This window comes from Mandrillus leucophaeus, unplaced genomic scaffold, assembly GCF_000951045.1.
Source record: "Mandrillus leucophaeus isolate KB7577 unplaced genomic scaffold, Mleu.le_1.0 Scaffold24, whole genome shotgun sequence".
NCBI lineage: Eukaryota > Metazoa > Chordata > Mammalia > Primates > Cercopithecidae > Mandrillus > Mandrillus leucophaeus.
In genome coordinates, this window is record NW_012102476.1 from 583709 (window position 1) to 610248 (window position 26540).

Here is a 26540-nt window from a genome sequence, read left to right on the forward strand (position 1 = left end):
CTCGCAGAGGGAGGATGGAGACATAGGGTTGGAAGGTGGGTCAGGTCAGGGGTCCTAAGGGTACACGTTCCCCAGAGGGGACACTTTTCTAGGTGAGAGAAGCTGCAGGTGGGTGTGAGACACAGCTGGCCAGCGCGGGGCCCATCCCACCTAGAGGGAGCGGCCTCTGCTCTGCACTCTGACTGCCACAGGCAGGAAGCTAAGTCCATTGTTACTGGAACTTTCCATTTTAAGAGAAGACATCTGAATTTTTTTAAAAAAATGTGAACTCTACATTTTAAAACTGTTGGCAACTAACTTAAAACAATGTAACAATGTGAGTTCAAGAGAACTTCAGGTGCCAGACCCACCCGCAGGCCCTGCCGCCGGCACCAGCCGTGCTGAGCCGAGCTGATCATGGGCCTGGCACTGGGCTGGGAGCTGCTCTGTGGGGACGGGCCTGGGATCAGCTGAGAAGGCGGCGAGGGAGCCGCCTGTGCCCCTCTCCATCCTGGAGGCCATGTCTCACTGCTGGCTGGGGCCAGGCAGGGCTGCCGAGCTTAGGATCAGGGCCTCCCTCTTCCTTTGGTTTCAATGGGAACAGCCATTCCAGGTTGTTCTGCAGCCAAAGTAGGGAGTCCCCTAGGGGAATCACTGATTCTTTAGGAAACACACAAAACAGAATGCATTTTACTTCCCTTTAATCAAAAAATAAATAAATACACTCCACAGGGACTTTTTTTTTTTAATGAGGAAAAAAGGTGAAAGAACAAAATAAACCAAACAAAACCCAAACCTCCAGGGACTCTTCATTTCCGGCCCGCAGGGAGTCACCAGCCAGGCCGAGGGACACGGACAGCCAGCCCAGCTGGGGCCTGCCAGGTGACTCGCAAGGTTGGAAAGGGAGCTGCTCTGCTCTGGGTCGTTCAGTCCCAGCCAGGGGTTGGAATGTCCTGCCTGCCGAGGGGCCACAGTCCCCGTGGGGACCCCCCGGCAGCAGCGCACACCGATCCCTATGCTGCAAGGCATATCCCACAAGGCCCTTCCTCTTGGTGGCACTTAGGCACTCAAGGAGCCAGGAGATCCTGCCAAGATGGCTGGAGTCTGGAATGTGAGGTGTGCACAGGCGGGGCGAACTCCGGAGACCCAGAGACAAGAAGCACCAACTCCCGGTGTGATGAGGCCAGTTCCCAAGGGGTAGGCCCAGAAAAGCCTGGGGGGCAGGCAGGTGGGGGAGCCCCTTTCCAGAGTTCCAGGACAGTGGGAAATGTGTCGGGCTGTGACTCTGGCCAGAGCACCTGTCCCCTGCTGCAGGAGGCTCGGCAGACCCAAGGCCGGGGCACAGTGGTGTCTGCCGAGCATCAGACAGGAGTGGTGTGGCAGGTGGTGGCTGGGAGGGAGGGAACGCCCACAGGGGTCCTAGAGGTGGATCCACTTGTTCCAGTTGACCTCGTGGGGGAACACACGGCCCAGCCGGAGGGTACAGTCCAAGGTGGGCTCGTAGAAGGCCATGGGGCTCTCGTCCAGGCTGGAGGGCGCCTCCACCTCTTCCACCACGGGTGTGGAGAAGAGCGAGACGGCCCTCGGCTTTCTCAGCCAGCGCTTCCGGATGCAGCCAAGGGACTCCAGGCCCTGGAGACACCAGACACACCGGTTACAGCGGCACTACCTTCGCCTGCTTGATTTATTCTTCAAGCATTTAGGGAATGCTCTCTCTGTACGAGGAAGCCACTTCCCAGAGCAGAGGGCACCTGAACTGGGCATGAGTCAAGTGGGGATGTACCAGGAGGGTTCAGGCAAAGGCCCTGGTGGGAGAGGCAGCGGCCTGAGTAGCATGTGTACAGCGCGGGCCGGAGCTACCACACTGAATCTCATTTGTGGAGGAGAGGCCTGCAGCGGGGGCTGCATCCCAGCGTCCTGTGAGCCAAGACTGGCTTCCAGGTGGGGCTCCGTTTGGCTCGCAGGGAATCTGACACTGAACTTCAAGCTCCTAGCTGCTGGAGGAGCTGGAGGCCCAGAAGAGCCTGGGGGGCAGGCAGGTGGGGGAGCCCCTCTTTCCAGAGTTCCAGGACAGTGGGAAACGTGTTGGGCTGTGACTCTGGCCAGAGCACCTGTCCCCTGCTGCAGGAGGCTCGGCAGACCCAAGGCCGGGGCACAGTGGCGTCTGCCGAGCATCAGGCAGGAGTGGTGTGGCAGGTGGTGGCTGGGAGGGAGGGAACGCGCACAGGGGTCCTAGAGGTGGATCCACTTGTTCCAGTTGACCTCGTGGGGGAACACACGGCCCCAGGCGCACTGGGCCAACGGAGCACAGGGCAACTGTCAGCTGAGCAGGAGGCAGCCACACCAGGGGGCAGCTGCTTGACCCGTGAGGCCCTGCGGACTCATGAGTTAGTGACCCCCGGCACAGAGAAAGCATCAGAGACAAGCACCGGGCACCCCCTCTTCCAGCCTGGCCAGCAGCATGGAGCTGGTGAAGGACACCGAGGGACGGCCTGAGAGGCAAGAGCCCAGGACAAGCTGGGGGAGGGGGTGCAGGCAAGCAGTATGGTGGTTCCGCATGCAGACTGGGGCCTGAACATCACGGCCGGGCCATTGAGAGCACCCAGCCGCCCCCACCCCCTGCTGAGCCTGGGAAGGCCCCATACCTGGAGCAGCTCCAGCACGGCGACGGGCTGCAGGACCCCCTGGTAGTGGCGCAGCAGGCAGTTTTCGGGGATGCCAGGCCTGGTCATGATGTGGTACAGCATGGCCTCCATCATACCCTTGCATACGGGCAGGTTCAGGTGGCCATCCACGACACGCCATGGCCGGCCGATGAAGCAGACGCTCTCACAGTCCCTGCAGGGGGAGGGCTTGGCATCAGGGCTTGGCGGGGGCAGGAGGGCAGCTCGTTCAGACAGAACACTGAGGCTCAGGGGTGTCCTGGGCCTGGCCCAGGTCACAGGGCTGAGACCAGCCGCCACCTCTTGTTCTCTGCTCTCCAAACTCCCTGCTTCTCTCCTGTCTGGACAGAGGGGCCCTTGACCGCCAGCTGGGTGGAACCATGACGTGGGGTCCTGCTCAGATGCAGCTGTAACTGAGGCTTCAGTGGGCCCACCCACGTTGGCAGGAGAGGGCCAAGAGTTGAGACTCCTGGACTTGCCAGGTCTCCTGGCAGCCCGGGCAGCAGCTACCTCCAGGCTGTGGCGAAGCTCACAGGAGCATGACCCTGAAGCTCTGCCCCACACCATGTGCAGAGTTCCAGGAACACTTTCCTTGAAACAGACGTTTCTGCTACTAAACCAGGGACTGAACAGCCACCCGGGGCCCAGGAGTGGGGCGGACCCAGAAGAGCTGGACACCTGGCTCTTATCGCTACGGCTGGGCCTTGGAGGAGCACACCTGAGCTCCTGAAAGCCAGGACACAGGACACTTGGGCCCTCCCAATCTGGGGTCAGCACACACACTCATGGGAGGCGCCCCCAGAGGGGCTTCTGTGGCCCCCTTGCTTCCTATAACTGTGTGGCACAGTTGTCCCGGGGGCAGCTGGGCATTCAGGGCTTATCCCTCTGTGGCCCCTGGCTCATCTGCAGGAGCGGGTGAGGTGCCTGTGGGCCGTGAGGAGCCAGTGAAGTGCAGCTGACGGCACCAGGTATGGTTCTCCGCCAGTGCCCTGGGCATTCTGGAAGCGCAGCCCTTGTTCCAGGCCGACCTGGGCACTGCTGGTGCTCAGCACGCCTGCTGCTCACCCACTGCGCCCCTCCAAGTACTCCTGCCGAGAACCACGGTGCTGGGCAGCCTGTCAGAGCTGGCACCTGGGGAAAGACCCTCAAAAACCCTCACACAAATCCTTACCCTCGGTCCCTGTCAAGAGCCCCACCCGAAGCCCTGGAGCCAGAACCCCACACCCACCTTTCCCGCGCTGCCTGGGAGATGCTGCCGGCTCCAAAACTCTCTGTGAGCCCTGAGGGAAGAGGAAGAGAATGAGAGAGACTCGGAAAGTCAGGGAAGCCATCTCTGCCTCCCCACGTTCAGCATGGCACCCAGCATGAGCAGGGCACCTCGAGGCTCAGGGGATGAAGCATCAAAAAAAAGGACAACGATCATCTCACAGAGCAGCCACCTGGAGGTGCGGGGCCAGGGAGACTGCCGCACACAGTGCCACATGCAAGCAGCGTCCCAGGCCCGGACAAGCCCCACACCGGAGGAAGCCAGCGAACACCTCATTTTCCACCCAGAAGCCCTGACCACAAGGGTGGTGTAAACCCGAGGCAAAAACAGCCCAAAGAAAACAAAAACGCCCAGAGAAGCCACATGAGAAGGCTGCTGCTGATGGCAGACGTGCAGGACAGGAAAGGGCGTGCTGCCACCCGAGGAAGGCGAGACCTCCATGCCGTCACTGCCCCACAGCAGCCGCTGCAGCACACACGCTGGCCCCACCGCCTGAGCTCCCGCTCCAGAACTCACAGCGCTGCCTGGGGGTGTGGGAGGCCCGCGCTCCCCTGGAAATGCATTTACAGGCAGCATCCTCCCCCGTTGGGGCTCAGGCTCCGAGAAGCTGAAGTCAAGCCCCTTTTGTGTCAGTGGCAGTTCCCCTATCCCGGAGGAAGGCGTGGGGCCCATCAGGGCGGAGGGGAGGGAAAGCGCGGGTGGGGTGAGGTGGGGTGGGGGACAAGGCGCACGGTACCTCTGGGGTCTTCAGAGCCCTCTGGAGGCTGCGCCTGGCCACTCAGCTGCTCTTGGCCTGGGGAACTGAACTCTCCGACACCCTCTTGGTCTTCCCGTGCTGCCCCTGCTGCAGCAGTGTCTTCAAGAGCTGGGGGTGAAGATGGGGCCTTGGCTTCTGCCCCGTCTTCAGCTCTGGGCCCAAGGCTGGGGGCCAAGTTTGAGTCCTGGAGTACTGGCCTCTTGGCAGGGGTCATCTGGGTGCTCTCAGTGTCGGTCTCCCCATTCTCACTGGCCCAGCTGGCACGCCTCTTGGTGCCCCGGGGGCTGTGAGAAGGAGGTGCCTGCCCCTCGAGGGGGCTGTCCTCGCTGGAAGACCCCTCCAGGGGTCTGGCCTGGGGGTCTTCTCTCTGAATGTCAGCGTCCTCTCTGTCTTTCAGCCGCACCGAGTGCAGGAGCCAGGGCCAGGCAGAGCCCATGGCTACCAGGCGCGCGGTGTTGCCGCCGACCTCCAGCACCTGGTGCTGCTCCAGGAGGGCCTGGGGAGGCAGGAGACACAGGGGTTCTGTGGGGAGCCCGGGATCCTCCGCGCTGGTGACCTCTCGTCCCTGGCGGGTTGAGTGCCCTGAGCAGCCCAGGCTCGCGAGGCGGGCCTGGCTCCTAACCCTGGGGCTGCCCCTTGCTAGCCCTGTGCCCTGGAGCAGCCTCTCTTCCTCTCTGGCCGCTGGTGAACCACGTCAGCTGTGGTGCAGTTGTGGATTCACAACTGCACCCTCAAAGTGGATGTGAAATGCCCCAGTTTTCAAATGTTAATGACTAATTCAACGTTTAAAAAGAACGCAGCATGCTATGCCCCAAGTCAAGCCCATCCTCAGTGTGCACCTGGCCTGGGAGCTGCAATTTCCGCTTCAGTGATATCCGGCTAACCTAAGGCACAGCTCACCTGGACGCAATCTGCGAATGTCCTGGTGCGCCCGCCACCTGCCTTCTCCAAGGCCGAGAACCGTCTGCGCAGCTCCTCCTTGTCAATCCCAAAACAACCCGTGGCTATAATGACTTCCAGGATCTCCAAGGCAGCAGTCAGGTCTTCGGGACTATACCCAGACAGCTCCAGCTGGAGGACAAACTCCTCCAAGCTGCAGGTGTTTTCCTGGGGCTTTATCAGCTTGGTGAACGTGTCAGGGAGGCAGGAGGTTCCCACTGTTAGCTCTTCCAGAGGAGCGGCTGTGGGGACACGGAGGAAGATCAGAGGCAGCCCGACAGAGGCCCCCCTCCCCTGCCCAATGCACAGGCCACACTCAGGAAAGGCATGCTCCAACACCAACTCACTGCTTCCCCGACAGCCACAGGGGTCACCTGCTGGGCGGACAGGCTGGGCCCCTGGCAGTGAGGCTCCTGATCCGCAACCCTGAGCCTCTGACTACAGCTGACTGGATTTCTCCTGGCCACTATGATTCTCGTGCTCAAGACATAAAGTGAAGGGCACAGAGGCTGAGGACTGGGGTTCGAGAACTGTAAAGCCCAGTGCTCTGAGGGGGAGTCCCTGACCAGGGCTGGCCTGGTCCCATCCCTTCCTGCTGCTCATGTGCCCACTGTTCCTTAGACCCTGTGAGATACTCCAGGCCCCTTCTACACACCCCACTTTTGCCTACACTAGCCAGAGCTGGCTTCTGTTGCTTCCTATGGAATATGTCTCTGCTAAGGCCATAATCAATAGGTTATCACTACACTTTTGCCCAGTCCAAACTCCAGACAAAGTACAGAATTCTAACTGTGGTTATGAAACATAGAGTGAATACCATCAACTTCAACAACGCACCTCACTTTATTGTGCTTCACGGATATTGTTTTTTGGGTTTTTTACATACTGAAGGCTTGTGGCAAGTCTGCACCAAGAGAGTCTACAGGCACCACTTTCTCAACACCGTGTGCTCGATTTGTGTCTGTCATGCTTGGGAATTCTCGTATTTCATCTTTTTCATGATTATCATATCTGTGACAGTGGCCTGTGATCAGTGACCTTTGTCCTTACTATTGTCACTGTTTAGGGGCGCCACAAACCACGCCCACATACGACAGCAAACTTAATTGATAAATGTCATGTGTGTTCTGACAACTCCAGGGACCAGCCATTCCCCACTTTCCTCCCTCTCCTGGGACTCCCTATTCCTGAGACACAACAATATCGAAGTCAGGTTGGCTGGGCACGGAGGCTCACGCCTGTAATCCCAGCACTTTGGGAGGCCGAGGTGGGCGGATCACGAGGTCAGGAGATCGAGACCATCCTGGCTAACATGGCGAAACCCCATCTCTACTAAAAAATACAAAAAATTAGCTGGGCGCGGTGGCGGGCGCCTGTAGTCCCAGCTACTCGGGAGGCTGAGGCAGGAGAATGGCGTGAACCTGGGAGGTGGAGCTTGCAGTGAGCCGAGATCGCGCCACTGCACTCCAGCCTGGGTGACAGAGCGAGACTCCATCTCAAAAAAAAAAAAAAAAAAAAAAAATTGACGTCAGGCCAGTTAATAACCTTACAATGGCCCCCTCTGTGTTCAAGTGAAAGGGAGAGTTGGACATCTCTCACTTTACATCAAAAGCTAGAAAATATCAGGCTGAGACAGGAGAATCACTTGAACCTGGGAGGTGGAGGTTGCAGTGAACTGAGATCATACCACTGCACTCCAGTCCAGGTGACAAGAGTGAAACTCTGTCTCAAAAAAGAAAGAAATTCATTTCGTAAGGCTATGGCTACTAGAGTGATTCCTCTGATGGATCTGGACAAAGTAAACTGAAAATCTTCTGGAAAGGAGTCACCATTCTAGATGCCATTAAGAACATTTGTGATTCATGGGAGGTGGTCAAAATACCAACATCAACAGGAGTTTGGAAAAAGTTGATTCCCACCCTCATGGATGACTTTGAGGGGTTCAAGTCGTAACTGCAGATGCAGTGGAAATAACAAGAGAACTAGAGGCAGAGTCTGAAGATGGGATGGAATTGCTGCAATCTCAGGATCAAACTTGAACAGATGAGGACTTGCTTCTTATAGACGAGCAAAGAAGGTGGTTTCTTGAGTTTCTTGACATAGAATCTACTCCTGGTAAAGACGCTGAGAACATCGTTGAAATGGCAACAAAGGACTTAGAATATTACATAAACTAGGTCTGGTATGGTAGCTCACACCTGTTGTCCCACCCCTTTGGGAGGCCATGGCGGGAGGATCCCTTGAGGCCTGAGACCAGCCTGGGCAACAGAGCAAGGCCCTGCCTCTACCAAAAATTTAAAAAGTAGCTGGCTGTGGTGGCACATGCCTATAGTCCAAGCTACTTAGGAGACTGAGGCAGGAGGATGACCTGAGTCCAGGAGCTAGAGATGACCGTGAGCTATTATTGTGCCGCTGTACTCCAGCCTAAGCAACAGAGCAAGACCCTGTCTCTAAAAAATAGGCTTGGTGTGGTGGCTCCCGTCTGTAATCCCATCACTCTGGGAGGCAGAGGTGGGAAGATCACTTAAGGCCAGGAGTTAGGGACCAGCCTGGGCAACATAGTGAGTCCCCGTCTCAATCATTTCAAATAAATAAAAATAAAAAGTAAAGTTTCAAAGGTCATCAATAGAACTAAAATAGCGTCAAAATTGGAAGTAAAGGAGGCAGGAGATCATGAATGTGAGTGGAGTACTCATCTTTCCCAGCAAGGGGTCAAAAGATAATACCTAAAAGGTTCCTAAGAGCGCACACTTTACTAAGCACCAGGAGACTAGAGCCCCGCGGCCCCCCGGGGAGAGTGGGCGGGGTGGGGAGGCGGGAGTGCTCTGCTCTTCCTCGTGAGCCCGCCTGGGTGACTGCTGGTGCCTGCGGCACAGCTGTGACTAAAAGACAGCGGTGGTGTGGGGAGCTCTCCCACAGAGGTGTGGGCACGGCACCGGCACCTGGGGAAGGTGTCCCTTGAGTTGGCTGCAAGGATGGGGTGTGTTTTTCTGTGTGTCCTGTAGCTGCATGCCTGGCCTGGGGAGCCTGAAGGTCTAGGTCTCAGGCCAGGCCTCAGGGTCCTCCTCGATGATGGCAAGGCTGGGCCCTCCCCCAGCACCAGCGGGAGCACTCACCAGCGGGCCTGAGCCGGGCGGGCACAGGGCTGCAGCGGAGCTGGAACTTCATCTGGCAGGAGTTGACCACTATGCTGTCATTGGGATTGAGGTTGCGGGTGCTGACAATGCCGGGGGAGTAGTAGCCCCTCATCAGCAGATAGTTAGTGTGGGAGGCCTGCGCAGGTTTCACCTCCATGCTCCGGCGCTTGCCCCCTATGCCTTCGTCCAAGTCATCCTCTTCATCCTCGTCATCCTCCAGGCTGCCATCCTTCCCCAGGCTAGAAGAGAATTGCGACCTGGATACCCAAGCACAGGCCAGCCAGCTACTACTGCAGCCTCTCCCCTCCCTCGAGAGGCCTTTGTGGCCGGGCCTCAGCAGTGGCCCCAGCAGCTGGCTGTGCTTCATTACCAAGGCTGGTGTGGACGGCTGCCCCAGATCCATCCCGTTTCCCACCTTCCTGTGCAACGCGCTCACCCCTTGTCACATATCTGCGTCTCTGTGGGGACTGTTCCTCTTGCCCGTCTCTCAGTCCAGAAAACACCCACTTCCCCAGGAATCCCCAGTTCTGTTGCAAGGCCCTCAGGACCAGTCCTCCCTTCTCTTCCCTGCCCCCCCCCCCCGCCCCACTGTGCTGCGTCCTTCTCTTTGGCCGATTCCCATAACACCTGGGAGGCATCAGCAGAGGACGCCTTGGACACTGGCCTATAATCCCCAGTCACTCATCTGCAACGCCCATCCTGCAAGCTCCCAGAAGGCACTACCGACCCCTGCCGGTCTGTGTCTGGCCAATGCCTAGCACGTGGCCAGACCTGATGCTGCGGACGCCGGGCTCTTACCTTTTGATGACCTCATTCTCCACCATTGAGCTATCTACCACGATGATCTGCTCCGGGATCCTGACATCCACGGAAATAAGGCCCAGAGAGAAGAGGGTCAGGACGGCCACACAATTTCCTCCAGGGCCGTCCAGTGAAAAGGCCACCATGTCATTTGTGGGCTCATTATTATCCTGGTCTTTGAAAGAGAAACGATCAGGCTGGTCCAACTTGCCGGCAGCCCGCATTCTGTCCAAAAACTGGAATGACTCCGTGCAGATGGTGCTTGGAAATCGCCATGTAAAAATCCTACACAGACAAAAAGGAAGGGCCTGACTGAGGGTCGGCCATGGGAAGCCATCATTTGGACAGGCTATGAGCACGTCAAATCATTATGATGAGAACTAAGCAAAACGCCCCACTTCTCCCCTAAAGCTCTCCGTCCCATCCCAAATGAAGGCGCTGTGTTCCCACCTAGCGGTGTTTGTGTCTCTCTTCCCCGCTAGCCTGAGTACCTTCCACGCAGAGTACCGTCTCCTCGTCTAATTCAATGTGGCCTCACCTGGCGCTCCAGGAGGGCGCTGGCAGGCTCACCTCACAGGCACTCACTGTACACAGCTGCTGAACTAGGGATGGTGAGCATGCTTTCTGTAATAACAGTCCCCGCACAAAGCCAGCCCTGGTCTCACACGTGTGCCCAAGCTGTCTCCATGCAGCGCCTGGTGAGTCACTTCCCCAGCTCTGTCCAGAGAGCAACATTCCACAACCCTGCTACCAGGGTCAGAGGGAGGGACCCAAAAGGCCTTCCTTGTCTGCTGACCACTGCCCTCGGTTCAGATGGGGACATACGGTCAGAGCAGTGTGTCCGCGACAAATGGCCTTGTTGGACTTGGACATGTATCTTCTGCTGCCACACCTACTTCCCAGAGGCCTGAGGGTCATTCGGGGTGAGGGTTTGGGGAGGAGGAAGTGTCTGCCATCACGGGCAAGGGATGGCATCAAAGAACTGAAAGAAGATTCATGGTGCCGTCTCTGAGGATCTGACTGCAGCCCTGTGCAGACCTGAGGCTGGGCAAGGTGAACGGTGTGAAGAGGAAGCTGCCAAGGTGGCGCCTTGGGAATGTTCTCAGGGACTCTGCATGTGGTCAGGAGGCTGGTGGTACAATGCCCTCTGCGGCATGAAGCCACACTGCGTTTCAGGAAGGAGCCCCAGGAGGATGCCTGTCTGAATGCACCTCTGCACCCCAACCCTGCACCGGCTGCTGGTGCTGCGAATGGGCCCAGGAGACTTCCCGGGTCTCAGGGCTACGCGGAAGAGGGACTGAGGCTATGCTGGAACTGGAGGGTGAACTTCCAGCTGGGCCAATTATTAAATTCAAAACCGATTTCACTCCATCTGATGAGAGAAACGGAAAAAAACCACCTGCAAAATGGCAACACCACCAACACAAAGATGCTGCTAGCACTCACCTGATACCCACACCAGGTAGGAGGAGAGGGGCTGCAGGAAACCCCAGAGCCTGCGTGTTGCACATGAGGCTGCGAGGGGCCCCGGCTTCTACATGCTTTCATGGCCACGATGCTTCCTTTGCTCCTCTTTATGTGGCTCAACCTCGGAGTACCCAGGGCTCCTGACAGGTACTCACCTGTAGTAGGTCTGGGATAGCTGGTAGGACATTGGCACGAAGGGCAGGGCCCGGTTCTTCTTGGGGCCCAGCGTGTGGTTGACCCGGCGCCGGTTGACCAAGCTCCTCTTCTGGCACTCCATGAAGGCCTTCACGAGAACGTGGTCCTTGTACTCCCGATAGAGGCGGAAAGTCTGCAACACAGTGAGGCAAGGGTGAGTAGGGTTCTCCAGCCGGCCAGGGAAAAGGCTGGGGTATGTGGAGGCAGAGGCTGTGGCTGATGCTTTATAGAGGAAGTGACCAATCGTGGGAGGCCCAGGCTGGCGTATGTGTGTGTCAGTGTGTGTGTGAGTGTGTGTATGGGGGGGAGGGGTGCTGAGGAAGTCGGCAATCCCAATTTTCAGACCATCACATCACACTTCCAGAGACCACAAAGGGCAGGGAACTGACGAGACGGGGGCTATTCACTCCCAAGCTGACTGCTTTTGATGCAGACAGACGGAATCAACACAGAGTCATCTGGTCTACCACTCTGTCCCCTGGCCTCCCACCCAGCCATCAGCACGTCAGGTGGGCTGTACCTTCCAATGCACTGGGTTCATGCCACCTGCACTGGCCCATCTAGTCATGCCACTGCTCTTTCTCACCACCGTCCCCAGCTGACTGGTCTCCCTCCTTCCCCACGTCACCTTCCCCCAACCCCTGACCATTCTCCATAGCAGCCAAAGTAATCCTTTGATGCCTACATCAGACCACACATTCCTGCCCTGCCTCAAAGCCCCCGAGGACTTCCCTCTGCAGATGTGACCACAACCAGGCCTTCACGACAAGGAGCCTGATGAGTGGGACCCTGGCCGCCCACCCGCCACTCTGGCCTCACCTCCCCCAACACCACCCCTTGCTCACTGCACCAGCCTCCTGGACCTTCTTACATTTCTTGAAAAAGCCTAGGCATCCTACCTTGGGACCTTTGCCCTGCCGCTCCTCTAAATCTCTGCATGGCTGACTCCTCAACATTCAGGGCTCAGCCCAAATATTTCCCCTCAAATGACAAATCCTTCTCCATTCTCCTCCTCTGCGGTCAACTGCCTTATATTATCCTGTTTTATTTTCTCCATAGCAGCTACCTGAAATGATCTCATCTGCTTACTCATTGTTTGGAAGTCCCAGGAGAACACAGATTCAACTCCTTTTTTTTGTTGAGCCAGGGTCTCACCGTTGCCCAGGCTAGAGTACTGTGGCACCAACATAGCTCACTGCAGCCTCAACCTCCTGGCTCAAGCAGTCCTCCTGCTTCAGCCTCCTGGGTAGGCAGGACTACAGGCACTGTCTGGTTAATTTTTGTATTTTTTGTAGAGATGGGGTTCTTGCCATGTTACCCAGGCTGGTCTTTAACTCCTGGCCTCAAGTGATCATTGTGCCTCAACCTCCCAAAGTGCTGGGATTACAGGCGTGAGCCACCATGCCTGGCCTAGATTCAGCTCTTGCTGCTGCCACCCCAGTGCCTAGGCGGAAGGAAGTGCCTCTGCTGAACACACCATGGGGACTTCATGGCTCAGCCTGCTATGTCTTGTGGACCTGGGCCCCACCTAGTGGATGAGCACCTCAAAGGACTGTGCGGTCAGCAGTCTCTGTTACTCCAAGCTTCTGCAAAGGGCAAGCAACGATCTGTTCCTGAGTATCTAGCATCTGCCAGCCTCTGAGAGAGCTCCTACAGGACTGTCTCCTCAAAAGTGCTGGCTGAGAAAAATCCCTATCATGGTCTAAGGATTTTAGGCACTGCCTCCAGGACCTCGAGTGACAGAGAAGGCTGAGGCACACGGATTTTAAGTGATCCTCAGGTCACACTGTCAGGCAGGGGTGGGTCAGAGAAGAGCAACCCCACCACTGCACCTTACTTTCAGCGGAGGGACACAAGGGGACCGGGGACCAGTGCAGTGGTCAGCTGGGGCTCTGAGGCAGCACTCAGGTATTCCCTGGAGCATGTCTGCCTGAAGCCTGTGCAACTCTGCTTCCCCAAACAGCACCTGTGCGCCAGTCCTGGGCATGCAGACCATCAGGCCTTATGGAGAAACACTCTCCATGTAGTGGACGGGAGAAGCTGGGAGTGGCCATTACACCATCATCCTTCCCTACAGCACTGGAAGGAAGCTGCATCTCACTCCTTGTGACAAGTCTTCTGTGCCTTTGATCTTCTGTTCCATTTGAATATAACTAGCGAATGGGTGTATTCCCACACAACAGGATAGGAGCGCTCAGGCCATGTGTGGTGAGTTGGGGACTGTGGTCCACCCACTCACATTTCTAAGAGGCTGGGTTGTCACAGGCACAGTGAGCCCACCTGCAGCCTTCCACTGGCTTCCTGGAACCTTGAGGGGAGCCTCGCGGGGTCCCCTATGGGGCTCTGACTTTGCTGTTGGCCTTCTAGTCCTCACTCAGGAGTCACTGAAGAAGTCACTAAAGAAGTGTCCTGTTTCCTGCTCAGGGAGAGAGGCCATGCAGGCCGGTGGTCTTTCTAAGGAGACTTTCCATGCCCCTGGGGGTTGAGGCAGAGTGACTAGGCCTTCAGTACCAAACATCAGAGCCCAGGTGCCACCTGGAGATGGAACTGGAGGAAAAAGCAGTGGGATAATATTGGGGACAGGCCTGGCTGGAAGGCAGGGGGCCCGGCTTTTGCCACTGGGGCTGGGCTTTCTTGTTTGGAGGTGGGATACAGTGGGAAGGATCCCCAAAGTCCCCTCCAGCTCTGAGCCACTAATGAGCAGGACAGCTGGAAGGCCCACCCCACAGCCAGAAGTCGGAAATTTGGACTCCTATGTGTAATGTTGGAAAAAACATTTTTTGAAAAAAAAAATTGTGTTTTCCTTTTAAACAAGTGTGAGACCAATAAAATGCGGTCTGTGGACTGTTTATTTGGAACTTCACCTGATAACTATTTATTCTTTCCTCTGCAAGTTCAGGTTCAGACAGGGTTTTGCTTTCATCTACAAAATGCTGGGGTGGCAGAGGGGTGCATGGCACAGACGCTAGCCTTCCACTCCAAACGTGTACACCTGACCATAAGTGTAAAACAGGCCCGAGGAAATAAAACATGGGGTTCAAGGGATGCACGGCAAGGGTATGGAGGACATTTCTTGGGCGTCTCTGATTGATGGTCCTACGTGTCCCTGCAGGAGGCACAGAGAACCTCCAGGTGGTGATGAAAACAGGAGAAATCAAATGCACACTCAGTCTTGGGTGTGCTGAGGCCTGGCCATGGCTGTTAAAGACTAGGGCCTGGGTGCTGCTCTGAAGCAGGGCATTCAAGCCCAGCCTGGCATTTTCGTGAACCAGCTCCATTTCCCTGTCCTCCCTGCCCTGCTGTGGCCAAAGTAACAAGCACGTGCAGCGCCCCAGCAGGGTCGACACTGCTGTTTCTGCAAGGGTGGCCCATGGGCCCCTTCGGGACTGGGGGAGGGATGGCACACTCTTATCAGGGCCCCACTCCGCTGCTCCTGACTGGAGTCTCTGAGGACAGGGCTTGGGCTCCACATGCTACAAGATCTCTCTGTGGACTCTGAGGCGCCCTGATGATCAGGTCCTCACCCAGCTGAATTCATCAGCGGGACTAGGAAAATCCCTTTGTTTCCTCATTCTTTTTTCCCCTCATATTCCAAATCAGGTAACTTGTTAATGTAAGCCAGGAGCAGATTTTTAGGGTTAGTGATTAAATACAAAATGAATGGGTCCTCCTTAGAATTTACTTTTGGGATGACTTGGGGGAGAACGAGACCCTGGGTGGCACTGGCTGGGGCCCCTCAGCACCTCTCTGTTGGGGTCTTGGGTGATGACTGACTGAGCTATGTGGTCTCGGGCGTGTGATTTAACTTCTCTGAACCTCAAGTGCCCACATTTGTATAAGAGTATTAAGACCACTGACTTCCTGGGCTCCACCGGGGGTTCAATGTGATTTCTCTTCCTCACTCTCATCTTCCTTTAGCCGCAGCAGAGTGGCCATGTGGACTTGTGTCCTCGGGAGACAGATGACTCACTGCCCATGGGAGGGCAGCTTTCCCATCCAGTGACCTCCCACAACCAGAATATCTTGGCATTCCAAAGTGATGATTTGAAAAGCTACGCCGTACAGCTCAATTACTTTCTCAGGTCCTTTGCCATACCTCATTTCCTCCCCTGCTTCATTTTCTGTCTTAAACGTAAGACTTAAAAACCTCAGCTCTGGGAGGGATGGTGGAGGTCACTGGATCCCATCCCCACGCTTTAAAAACTGAAGAGAGAGATGAGGAGAACCTGGCCAAGAGGTGCGAAGCTTCACTTCTATGAGATGCTAAGCCCTGGAGGATCACAGCTTGGTAATGACAGGTGACAATCGATGCTGTACACTTGAAATGCACCAGGAGGAGAGAGCGCCAAGCGTGCTCACCACAACGAGAAAAGCTACTGTGTGGGGGGATGTATGTGCTAATTGGCTTGATTGTGGCGATTACTCTGCAATGTATACATACATCAAATCCTTCAGTTGTATACCATAAACATACATAATAAACACAAATAAATACAAATAAAACAACGATAAAAAGATAAAGTTGAAGGATGTGTTGGCCGGCATGTTGGGGGAATCAGCCCCTGAGAGCCCACAGCAGAGAAGGGCAGGGGCCAGCACCTCACGAGGCTGGCCTCGGAAGGGTCCACATCCCTGCTGTGCAGCTAGGCAGCCTGTACCCACCTGGAATGACTGGTAGGATTTCATCTGACTGTCTGAGAGGGCCAACGTGCTCTGGATCAGGTTCTGGAGCACCAGAAAGTGGATGTCATCCACGCTGAAAGAGAGGGGGCAGCAGGGCACCATGAGGCCACAGGCACCACTCAGCTCAGGCAGATACAATTCTTAGGGAAAAAATCTTGAATCTCACAAAAGGGACACAAATGCCAAAACTTCACAAAAAAAAACACAATAAATGATGGTTTCTAGGCTTTACTAACAGGTCCATTTTTGCAGGAGAAAAGTTTCTATTTAATGGACAGGGGGTGACCTACCCAGAATGGGTTTACATGACCACTAACAAATGTAGTTAGTACTTCTCTACAGAGCTAGAATCAAAGTGACTATTGATTATCCAAGATGGAAAAACAAAACCTGAGCTTTTGGAACTGAGTTTTGCTTGGAAAGCTCATGGGTTGAGAGTTTAAATCCTTTCCTCAATCTACGTTAAGGCTTGGCCAGTGATAGTCAAGGCTAGGGAGTCAGCAACTTTTCCTCTAAAGGGCCAGTTAATACATGCTTTAGTCTTGGTGGGCTCTGTGGAATCTGTTGCAACTATAGCTGACCCTTCTGCACTGTGGACTGAACTGTGCAGATCCACTTACACACGGATTTTCTTTCACCTCTGCCACCCTAGAAACAGCAAGACCAACCCCTCCTCTTCCTGTGTCCCTTCAGACTACTCAAAATGAAGACGACAAGGATGAAGGCCTTTAAGATGATCTACTTCCATTTAGTGAATAGTAAACAGATTTCATCTTCCTAATTTTGTTTATTTTTTGAGACAGAGTTTCACTCATGTCACCCAGGCTCGAGTGCAATGGCATGATCTCAGCTCACTGCAACCTCCGTTTCCTGGGATCAAGTGATTCTCCTGCCTCAGCCTCCCAAGCAGCTGGGATTACAGGCGCCTGCCATGCCCACCTAATTTTTGTATTTTTTAGTAGAGATGGGGTTTCATCATGTTGGCCAGGCTGGTCTTGAACTCTTGACCTCAGGTGATCCACCCGCAGTGCCCTCCCAAAGTGCTGGGATTACAGGCGTGAGGCACTGTGCCCAGCCCCTTATTTTTGTTAATAGTTTCTTTTCTCTAGCTTATTTTCTTGTAAGAGTACAGTATATTATACATATAAAATGCAAAGTATATATTAATCAACTGTTTGGTATTGATAAGGTTTCTGGTCAACAGTAGGCTATCAGTGGTTAGGTTTAGGGAGTCGAAAGTTACATGTGGGGCCAGGAGTGGTGGCTTACGCCCATAATCCCAGCACTTTGAGAGGCTGAGGCGGGCAGATCCCTTGAGGCCAGGAGTTCGAGAGCAGCCTGGCCAACACGGAAAAACCCCGTCTCTACTGAAAATACAGAAATTAGCTGGGTGTGGTGGCAGGCGCCTGTAATCCCAGCTATTTGGGAGGCTGAGGAATGAGAATTGCCTGAATCAAACAGGCAGAGGCTGCAGTGAGCTGAAATCAAACCACTGCATTCCAGCCCGGGCAATAGAGCAAGACTCCGTCTTAAAAGAAAAAAAAAGTTCTATGTGGATTTTTGACTGTGCAGGGGGTCGGCGTCCCCTCACCCCCAAGTTGTTCAAGGTCAACTGTACTCACCTCTGATGTTCTCGCATAAAAGCAGCACAGACAACATACAGAATGGGCATGGCTGTGTGCCAATAAAATTTTATTTACATAAACAGGTAGTGGGCCGGATTTGGCCCCAGACTACCCCAGTGCAATAGGCTGTCAGCCACCAAGTTAAGTAGCTGAGGAAAAGCTACTCTATATATCAGCACCTACCTGTTAAGTTCATCCTCCTTCCTGGTTTGATCTTTTTCATCCCCAATTGCCAAAACTCGGTACCTGCAAAAGAAACATAAGAACATGTCAACGAAACAAAGCAGCTCCTCACTAAGCAAGCGGATGCTGACTCAAGATGGTCATTTATTGGCTAAAGTGTTGGGAGTGGGAGAAATGTTGAACTCACCAAAAGTCGAGCGCTGTACATGTAAATTAAAATGCGAATATACCCTGTTCTGCCTGGTAGAAGGAGGGCTGAGAAAATGTGCAGTGTTCACCTACTGACAATTATGTGGCAACACGGAAAAATGTGAATTGGCAAAGATCCACTGTTAATTGTAAAAGGAACAGGATTTAAAACTGTGGGTGTGTTACAATCCAAAAAGAAAAAGCACAAGGAAGAAAATGTCCCAGAAGTAATCTAAAAAAATTATTCTCATAGAAAAAGGAAAAAGGTGGTCCCCAGAGGCTGGGAAGTGGAAGGGAAGGAATGAAGAAAGGAAAGATGTAGAGCGAAGGGTATAAAGTTACAGTTAGACCAGAGGAATAAGTTTTCATGATTTCAAACTGCATGGTGACCACAGTTAAGGACATATTACATATTTTGAAATTACTAAAATAATAGATTTTTAAGGTTCTTATTGCCAAAAAAAGAAGTTGGTGAGGCGACAGATATGTTAGTTAACTTGATTTCGTCTTTCCTCAATGGACACATATATCAAAATATCACACTGTACCCCAAAAATATATAAATTATTCATCAATTAAAACAAAGAAATATGAAAATCCCCAAAGAGTAGCCATATTAGGTGTTGGAATTACAAACTATTTCCCCATTTCTTTTTTGAGTTTCATGTAATATTATTTTACTGTATTTATACCATGCAAGTAAATTTAAGAATAAATCATAGAACTGTCTTTTTATAAAATACGGCAAATTGGCCATTTGTAGGACATTTCTTCATTTTCTACTAAACCAATGGAAAAATTAATCTTGATTGCAACAGTAAATTCCTCTTATAATTTAGTGCCAAGAAAAATAAACTTTTCAGAAAAATGTGAAAACCACCTTTGCTTCCTGGGTTCAAGTGATTCTCCTGCTTCAGCCTCCCAAGTAGCTGGGATTACAGGCGCGTGCCCACCACACCCGGCTAATTTTTGTATTTTTAGTAGAGACGGGGTCTTACTATGTTGGCCAGGCTGGTCTCGAACTGCTGACCTCAGGTGATCTGCCTGCCTCAACCTCCCAAAGTGCTGGGATTATGGGCGTGAGCCCCCACGCCTGGCTTGGAACCGTTTTCTATTTTGCCTTGCCTGCCAGAATGCTCAGGATCACAATCAGTATTAAACTGTTACACTTGCAACTTTTTCTTCTCTCTAAATGGTTCATGGACTCTCCTTTAAAAATCTCTGTCTTCTTTTATGATTAAAAGTTGCCCCATAACTTTACTAAGAATATGTGGAGATATAAATTACAAATCAGTAAACAGGCCATTGGACTGACCTGAAACCATGCCATTTGGGAATTCTGGGGAACAGTTTACTGCAAACCAAAAACAAAACTCGGAATGTGGGTAAAGGAGATCAACTCTGAAAACGAGTACAAACTGCTCTTTAGGCACGGCAATACAGTGGGCGCAACATACATTATCAGTTGAGTGAATGAAGGAATGAGGTCTTCAACTGAAATGCTGAGAGCAAGGGTGTTGTACAGTTCACAGGCAGAACTGATGGATGCCATCATTTTACAAGGAGAAATTAAGAAAAACAGTGGCTCAAGGGAATTCTTGGGTGAGGATGGTGGAGAAAAGGGATCTACATTTGGAAGATGCTGAGGAAACGGGCCTAGTTCACAGAACTTCAGATTTAAAGACTGTACAGGGTTCTGTGCTCATACCCAAGAATGTTCTTCCAAACGTCGAGTGGTTCCAGACCCTCCTATGTTCAAATCCTGGCCCTGATGCTTACAAGCACTGTGACCTTGGGCATGTTTCTTACATAGGAATTTCCTCATAGGCAAAGTAAGCAAGCTTAGCAAAAAGCACACCAACCAAACAAGGAAGCCTGAAGGACCAATGGGAGAATGAACATAAATGCCCGGCAGGGTGCTAGGTCCCACCGTGTGTTCAAGTCACCCATGAGAGGAGAGACAGGAGGGCCACTGCAAGGCCAAACGCAGCCAGGAGGGTGCTGGGCACTTCCCGGACCTGCTGATAAGGGAGACAGGGCTGGCCTTTCCCTCTTGCCCTGCGAGGGCCACATGGAACCATCCCAGAAGCCACTTACCTGGCAAACAGCTCCTGCAGTGTGTCTGGGATTTCAAGGTTAGAATTCCTTAGGGCTGAACTGAACTTTTCTTTAAGCTTCTCCACAAATTCTTTAAACTCGTTGGCACAAACCTTTCAACATGAGAGCATGAGAGGTTAAGCCCTTACTCTTCCTGAAGGGAGGTTTTGCTAAGATGCACCAAGGAACATCTTGTAACAAACTCCTGCACCAGCTAAGTCCGAGAGCCACCGACCAGGTGCCTCCCCTGGGCACCTGTCATCTGTCACCTGTCATCTGAGAAGCCTGGTCTATAGAGGAGGCAAAAGACCCTCACCAGTACACTCAGGAAACTGGGGCACCTGGTGCCAACTAACCTGCAGACAGCCTCACGCCTGCATCGCTGGCACTCTCCCAAGTCCCAGGTAAGAAGACTCAAACGTGCCCTACACAGTGCTCCCTCACAGCCTCCCTCCCAGGCCTGGTGCTCCCTGGTTCACCCGTGTAGTCAGCCTTCTTCCTCTGCCCCAGCCTCACACTCCACGGGTGGCCCCCAAATCAATTTCCTCCTCTATATGCGCACTGCAATCGTCTCAGTCCAGACCCAGATCTGAGGAGCAAGCTGGTCACGTCACCCGGTGTGCAAATGCGCGACATGGTATGCTCCCGCTCCTCCCTGGCCTGGTGGCTGTGCAGGACGTGGTCCCTGCTGCATCTCGCTGCTATCCTGTTTGCTGTGCCTGCCAGCCCTGCACTCCCTCTCCCCTTACTGTCGCTGCCCCAGTGGTTTCCAGTCTCGCCCAGTGCTGACACCTTTACCAAACCCGCTGGCAGACACTGTGGGTGTCTGTGGGTCACCTATTCCATTTTTCCCCATGCTTTCTGATTAGCCAGCCTCAATTTGCTGTGGGGAGGAAGGATGCCCAGCCTCCTAGGATACACCAGGACAGTTTAAGCCACTCATGGCAGCCTGGGTCCCCTGTGCTGTGTCCCACTGTTTCCCAGCCGCGTGGCCCAGGTCTGCCAGGGGCTCCTAGGAAAGGTTGCCCCTTGAGGCAAGGGCCATGTGGGTCTATTGCAGCCCCTCTCCCCACTGCTTCCTGTTCTGGGATTCTGTTGTGAGGACTTGAGCTCTCATAGTCAACATTTGCAACCAGGGGGTCACTGGCATAGGATGGAAAGCTGGCCCCTGCTCCTGGAGGGGAGTGTGGCGGCAGGAACTTGGGAGCCTGATAACATCTCTGCTCCCCTGCACCAGACCAGGACTACCCTCAACTGCTTGGCATCTGGGAAAAAGGAAGCCGTATACACCGTTAGGTTAGGTTTTTCTGTCACTTCCATCCAAAAGCATTGCTGAGCCTGCTCCCCAACCTCTGCGGGCCTGTGCCTTCCTCTTCCGGGAGCTCACTGCACTGTCCTGCAATGACCATGTACTTCTCTGTCTGTCCCACTTGCCTGTGGCTTCCTTGGGGAAAAGGCTGCCTCTCCTTGTCCACTGGCCTTACTTGGCACAAGTTCTGCCACACACACCGTAGAGTCCAGGGTTAGCACAAAAACGAAAGATGAGCAGCCTCTGAGGCAAAGGGCAGGAATTTGGGTCAGCAGACTGCTTCCCTCCTTGTCAGCCACCGCCCTGGCCCCTCAGGACAGAAAACTCAGAAAGAAAACACACACCCAGTCTGCAAGCTTTCTAGGAAGCCTGTAATTTCTGAAGAGATGTTCTCTTTTCTTAACAAAACAGGCCCAAGGCACAGCAGCCCTTCAAAGTGGCCTGTCAGATTCTAATCATCTTTAAAAACAGATGCTTGAAGCCAGATCAAGTCAAGGCCAACACCAGAGAGCTGACTCAGTGATTTCTCAAGTGAGCAGGAAACAAAGTCCACGTTCCTAAGGCTGGCAGGGGCACTGTGGGACGAGAGGAGCTGACCGAAGTCTAGATGCCCCAACCTCCAAGCAGGCCGAGCCCTACACCCACACAGGACCTACCTTTGGGTCATCGTAGTCACCTCTTCGATTCATGAAATCTCCAACAAGCGCTTTATCCTGGTACACCTCGGCCAGGCACACTCTGCAGGAAGAGGAGACAAAGCTGGAGTCTGGGAATTGTAATGATGCCATATTCGGAAACTTCAGAGAGCTCCATTCTCACGTTTCTGGCCTTGGTTGACCGTGAAGCATGAGTTACTTATATGCCTGTTGCGCGACTGCAGCTTTTAAGAACGAAGGATTTGGGGTCAGCCAAACCTGACCTCAGTCAGGTCTGTTCACACTTTACACCTTGGCTTCTCTGAACTTCCGTCCTTCATGGGTAGCCGAGAACACTGAGTCCCAAAGTGTCTCTCACAGGGGTTTGGCCAGGACCATATGGGCTGACCTACGTGAAAGTGTATCATACATTTAAAAACACCAAACAGGCTTTGCAGTTTATTATTCTTAAGTTCTCTAATCTACTGCAAAGCAGGAGGTGTGTCCACTCCACTAACCTTCACATCCCCATGATATAAGGAGAGCCTGACTTGCCCAAAAGAAAATGCAGGAGAAGGCGACCAGCTTTTGCTGGGCTCCCATCCGCCAAGCACTGCTGCCTTCATAAAGAGCTTGCCAGGTAGAGACTCATTCCGCTTTACAGCCTGGTAAGGCGAGGGGACTCCCTGAGGTCACACACACAAGGGCGGGGCAGGAGGACAGTTCTCAGCTCTGCCAAGAACATCGTAGAGGGCATCCTGTCCAATGATCCCAGGTCCTGCCTAGCTTGCTGCTGGAGGGAGCCACCAATCAGAGCTCTCAGGAGCTGCTCTGAGGGCCGAAAACAGCAGGAAAAGCCAGACTCTGCCTCTGCCTCCACCACCTGCTAGGCACATGGTATTCAGCGAGTCAGCCTATCTAGTCTCTGCTTCTTCATCCAAATAAAGGCTAACACCACTTACTTCTCAAGGCCACTATAAGGTCCAAGCAATACCTTGCATGGGAAAGCACCGAGAATCATGCTTGGCCCTCACCCTCAAAAAACCAAGGTCCATCTCCCCAACAGACTCCAACACTTGGCCACCCCATCAGACGCCTCAGTGTGCTCCAGCCGCACTTTCTGCCAGACTCTTAAGCAAACGGGATGAAGGAAGAGTAAAGAATGAATGAGAAGTGCTGATGTAACCACGTCCAAGAGTGATCAGGCTTCAATGAGGCTTACTTATAGTTGAGATAGGCCTGTGGGTTTTTGACTATGTAGCGAGCTCTTCGTCCAACGGAATGAGATGTTTTATCCAAAGACTCTTCGAACGTGGCATGCAAAATGTCCCGTACCACCTGCCAGGTGACAAATGGGCCCTTCACCTGGATCAAACACAGAGCCAAGACAAAAAGTCAGTATCCTCAGAGCCCACGTCCTGGGGAATTACCATTAAAAAGTGGACAAAATGTGTTTTGTGCAGCCTCCTTCCTCAGAGAATCCCCACAACTATCACTCACAATATATACTGGTCCCACTATGTGCCAGACACTGAGGGAGATTCCGGGCAGACAAGCACGGGACGAGGCCTCAGTGACCAGCGGGAAAGAGTGTATTCTGGCAAGTGCCATGTGTGACAAAGGTGCCCAGAGGAGCAAGGGGGAACTGCCTGAAAGGGCGCTGTATTAGAGGAAATCATGGGGATGTAAAATGTGTTTAGTTAGAGGTCTTAGTGTCCTAATTATGCATCATGTATGCTCAGAAACGTTCTGTATGTTGTGCTTGTATGCCACGTTAGTAAAAGCAGAATGTACAAAATTGGCGGACCTAGCAGAACATCTTGGTCAATAACACAGAAAGGCAAGGCCGACATGAGAAAGCCGCTTGATGACAGTTATTTTCTTACATCCCCAAGGATGAGGTGACCCAAGAAGGCTATAAGTTCCAGTAAGTGGTGAGAGTCCACCAACACTGACCTATGCAGGACCCTCCTGCCTCCTCTAGCTGTACCAGGGCTGAAGTAGAGGGAGGGACGCCCTTCTCCCCCATCAGCTCTGCAATGACAAAGCCATTGCAGATGCAGGGAACAGAAATTAGGGATGACAACATGTCACCTTTCAGGTTCTTCCTTGGAAAAGAGGTTGGGTTGAAATTCAGGAGAGGACTGAGGGATGAGAGAACAGTGGATAAGCGGTCAAGACAAGGGATCTAATAGTTTGCAGGCAAGAAGCATCTGGGCACAGAGCCTCAGCTGGGTTTCTCCTGCCTGGCCTGGCTGAGACCCGGAGGCACACCTGGACTCCTCTGACGCTGCCTTGTGGCACTAATGCCTGAAGGGGCCCTGGACTGGCCTGGCAGAGCTTTTTCCTGGAATGCAAATAGGAGGTCTTTCTGCCTTGTGGACCAGCCACGCCAGTGAGCCAAGAGGTACCAGAGGTGACAGAAACAGTGTGAGAAGTATCCGGTCAAGAACAGAGAAAGAGCAGGGTAATGACATGCAATTGGCAGATCGTTCCAGACATGATGGGCAGTTATAGGAAGGTAAATAGGAGCTTTTCAGGCAATGAAGGTGGGAGGAAGGGAGCAGGACAGGGTTAGATGCCTGGTGAGGAGAGAGAAAGAACAGCTCTGAACTAGTTTGCCTGCAGCTAGGCAAACATTTATATGTATACAACTGAAAGCTAAAAAGAAATGTAGAAAAACAGAATGGTATTAATTTGTAGGATTAGCTGGGCATGGCGGGGTGCGCCTGTAGTCCCAGGACTAGGAGAGGCTGAGGTGGGAGGATCACTTAAGGCCAGGTTGAGGATGCAGTGAGCTGTGATCGTGCCACTGCACTCCAGACTGGGTGAAAAAGTGAGGCTCCACCTCTCTAAAAAAGAAAACGTGTAGGATTCTGGGCAATGCTTTTCCCAGGGGCCAAGCAGAGCAGCTGAGAGGAGTGGTCCCTGGCTGGGAGTCCCCGGGAGGCTCAGACAGGAAGGAGCTCCGAGAGAGGAGCAGGCCCACCTCTGGGCTGGGCTGGTTGGTACCTTGGTGTTGAGGACATTGCTGGCAATGCGGCACAGCACGAGCAGCCCGTCCTCCTGCATGGACCAGGTGACGCGAAGCCGCGTCATCCGCTGCAGGGCGCTCTGGTCGGCTTCATCATGGTAGCGCAGCCTTTTGCTTTTTTCTCCTGGGAACTCTCCTAAAAACACCAGAGGGAGAAGGGAGGAGGCCTCTAACACCTGGTTTGGAGCTGTCACTCTGCAGAGGGGCAGGGTCCCTACCCAGCCAGTGAGATGTGACTAATGGTATTGGTTATTACCCATTGTGTCTGAAGTCATACAACTAACTGCAAAAGACTCAACCCTTTTGATAGATTTTATTTCTTTTTAAACCCCTTTCATCATTTATCTTGATAAAATTTCACAGGCACAGGTTGGAAGGCTCAATGCAGCCTCTAGTTAGTTATCTGCCAGTTTCCAATCTCCCCCACTGTGACAGAGTCCTTTGAAGGCATCTTGTACAGAAGCCTATGGCGCGTGCTCGGGGCGTATCCACCAAGTAAGCAGGACCAGGGACTGTGCAGTCACCGGGCCCCCACACTCCCTTGCTCTGTGACTGCACAGGGGTTGTGTAGACTTGAGTGCATCTGGGGACAATAAGGCCTCTGCTCCAGGGCCATGGAGAGGGTGGAAGGAGACTGCATATAAAACATCCAGCACAGAGTGGTGGCTACTAAATAACTAACATCAGCAGTGAGATCTGTGTACTTAATAACTAAACAGCACCACCACCACCACCACCACCAAAGCAGCAATCTACCATCAGGGAATATTCACTGTGTGCCTAGCATTGGTTTATGCTTTTTCAATGTATTATCTTAGAATACTACTTTATAGCAACCTTATGAAATGGATACAATTGTTATCACTGTTTTTTGTTGAGGAACACAGAGACATACAGTGACTTGCTGAAGTCACACAGCTGAGTCAGCTGAGTCAGCAGCAGAGGGAGGATCTGAATCTTGAGAGCGTAGCCATGGGGTTGCCAAGGTCTCCTGCCTAGGCGAGGTACTGATAGCACCTTCACAGGACAGACACCATATGCCACTGCCAATCTCAAAAGGCTGTTGAGCGAGTGTCTTCCAAATTAAGGCAGAAGAAAAGTGGGGCAAGGAAATTTGGACTCGAAGAGACACCATCACATTTTGCATTGTGATAAATTCTGGTTTTTGAGCCAAATTGGTGCTACACATATCTACGAGAGGCGAAACTGAGGGGGCCATTTCAACTGATGGAATGCTATTTGTTATGAATGCCAGCCAAATAAACCACTAAAAACAGGTTCCTGTTTAAACATTCTGTCTTTATCTGAAATAGCTACCGGCCATCACTGGCTGCTGTTAAAACTCGTGAACCACTTAGGAAATACAAAAGTGGTCGAGAAACTAGACGCTGGTCTCCTTATCACCCCCTCTGCTACAAATACTGGCTGGATGAAGAACTCAAAATGGCAGTCTAAAAGGCACCATACAAGGGGTGCATCAAATCAGAAGGTGCTGCAGGCTTACACGACTCCCAGCTTCCCTCTAATTTAAAAATGTAACGGGCCCAGCATGGTGGCTCACTTGAGGTCAGGAGTTTGAG

At 53.0% G+C, this 26540-nt stretch overlaps 1 protein-coding gene across 2 annotated transcripts in view; it reads right to left on the minus strand.

Moving 5' to 3' along the window:
• Positions 1-663: 663 nt before the first annotated feature.
• The window catches only part of GTF3C1 (general transcription factor IIIC, polypeptide 1, alpha 220kDa), an 85232-nt gene continuing 59355 nt past the window's right edge, over positions 664-26540 (minus strand). The window contains exons 24-37 of one of the 2 annotated variants that reach the window (XM_011982337.1): positions 24939-25096; positions 23149-23291; positions 21948-22029; positions 19983-20095; positions 17697-17759; positions 15868-15961; positions 11166-11338; positions 9541-9828; positions 8722-8981; positions 5567-5847; positions 4712-5162; positions 3871-3922; positions 2625-2817; positions 664-1611 (exon numbers count right to left, since the gene is read on the minus strand). In XM_011982337.1, the coding sequence (XP_011837727.1) occupies positions 1399-1611; positions 2625-2817; positions 3871-3922; positions 4712-5162; positions 5567-5847; positions 8722-8981; positions 9541-9828; positions 11166-11338; positions 15868-15961; positions 17697-17759; positions 19983-20095; positions 21948-22029; positions 23149-23291; positions 24939-25096 (2564 nt within the window). In that variant the 3' untranslated portion in view covers positions 664-1398. Of the gene's footprint in view, positions 1612-2624; positions 2818-3870; positions 3923-4645; positions 5163-5566; positions 5848-8721; positions 8982-9540; positions 9829-11165; positions 11339-15867; positions 15962-17696; positions 17760-19982; positions 20096-21947; positions 22030-23148; positions 23292-24938; positions 25097-26540 lie in introns of both variants that reach the window. The other variant, XM_011982336.1, reaches the window with a different exon arrangement.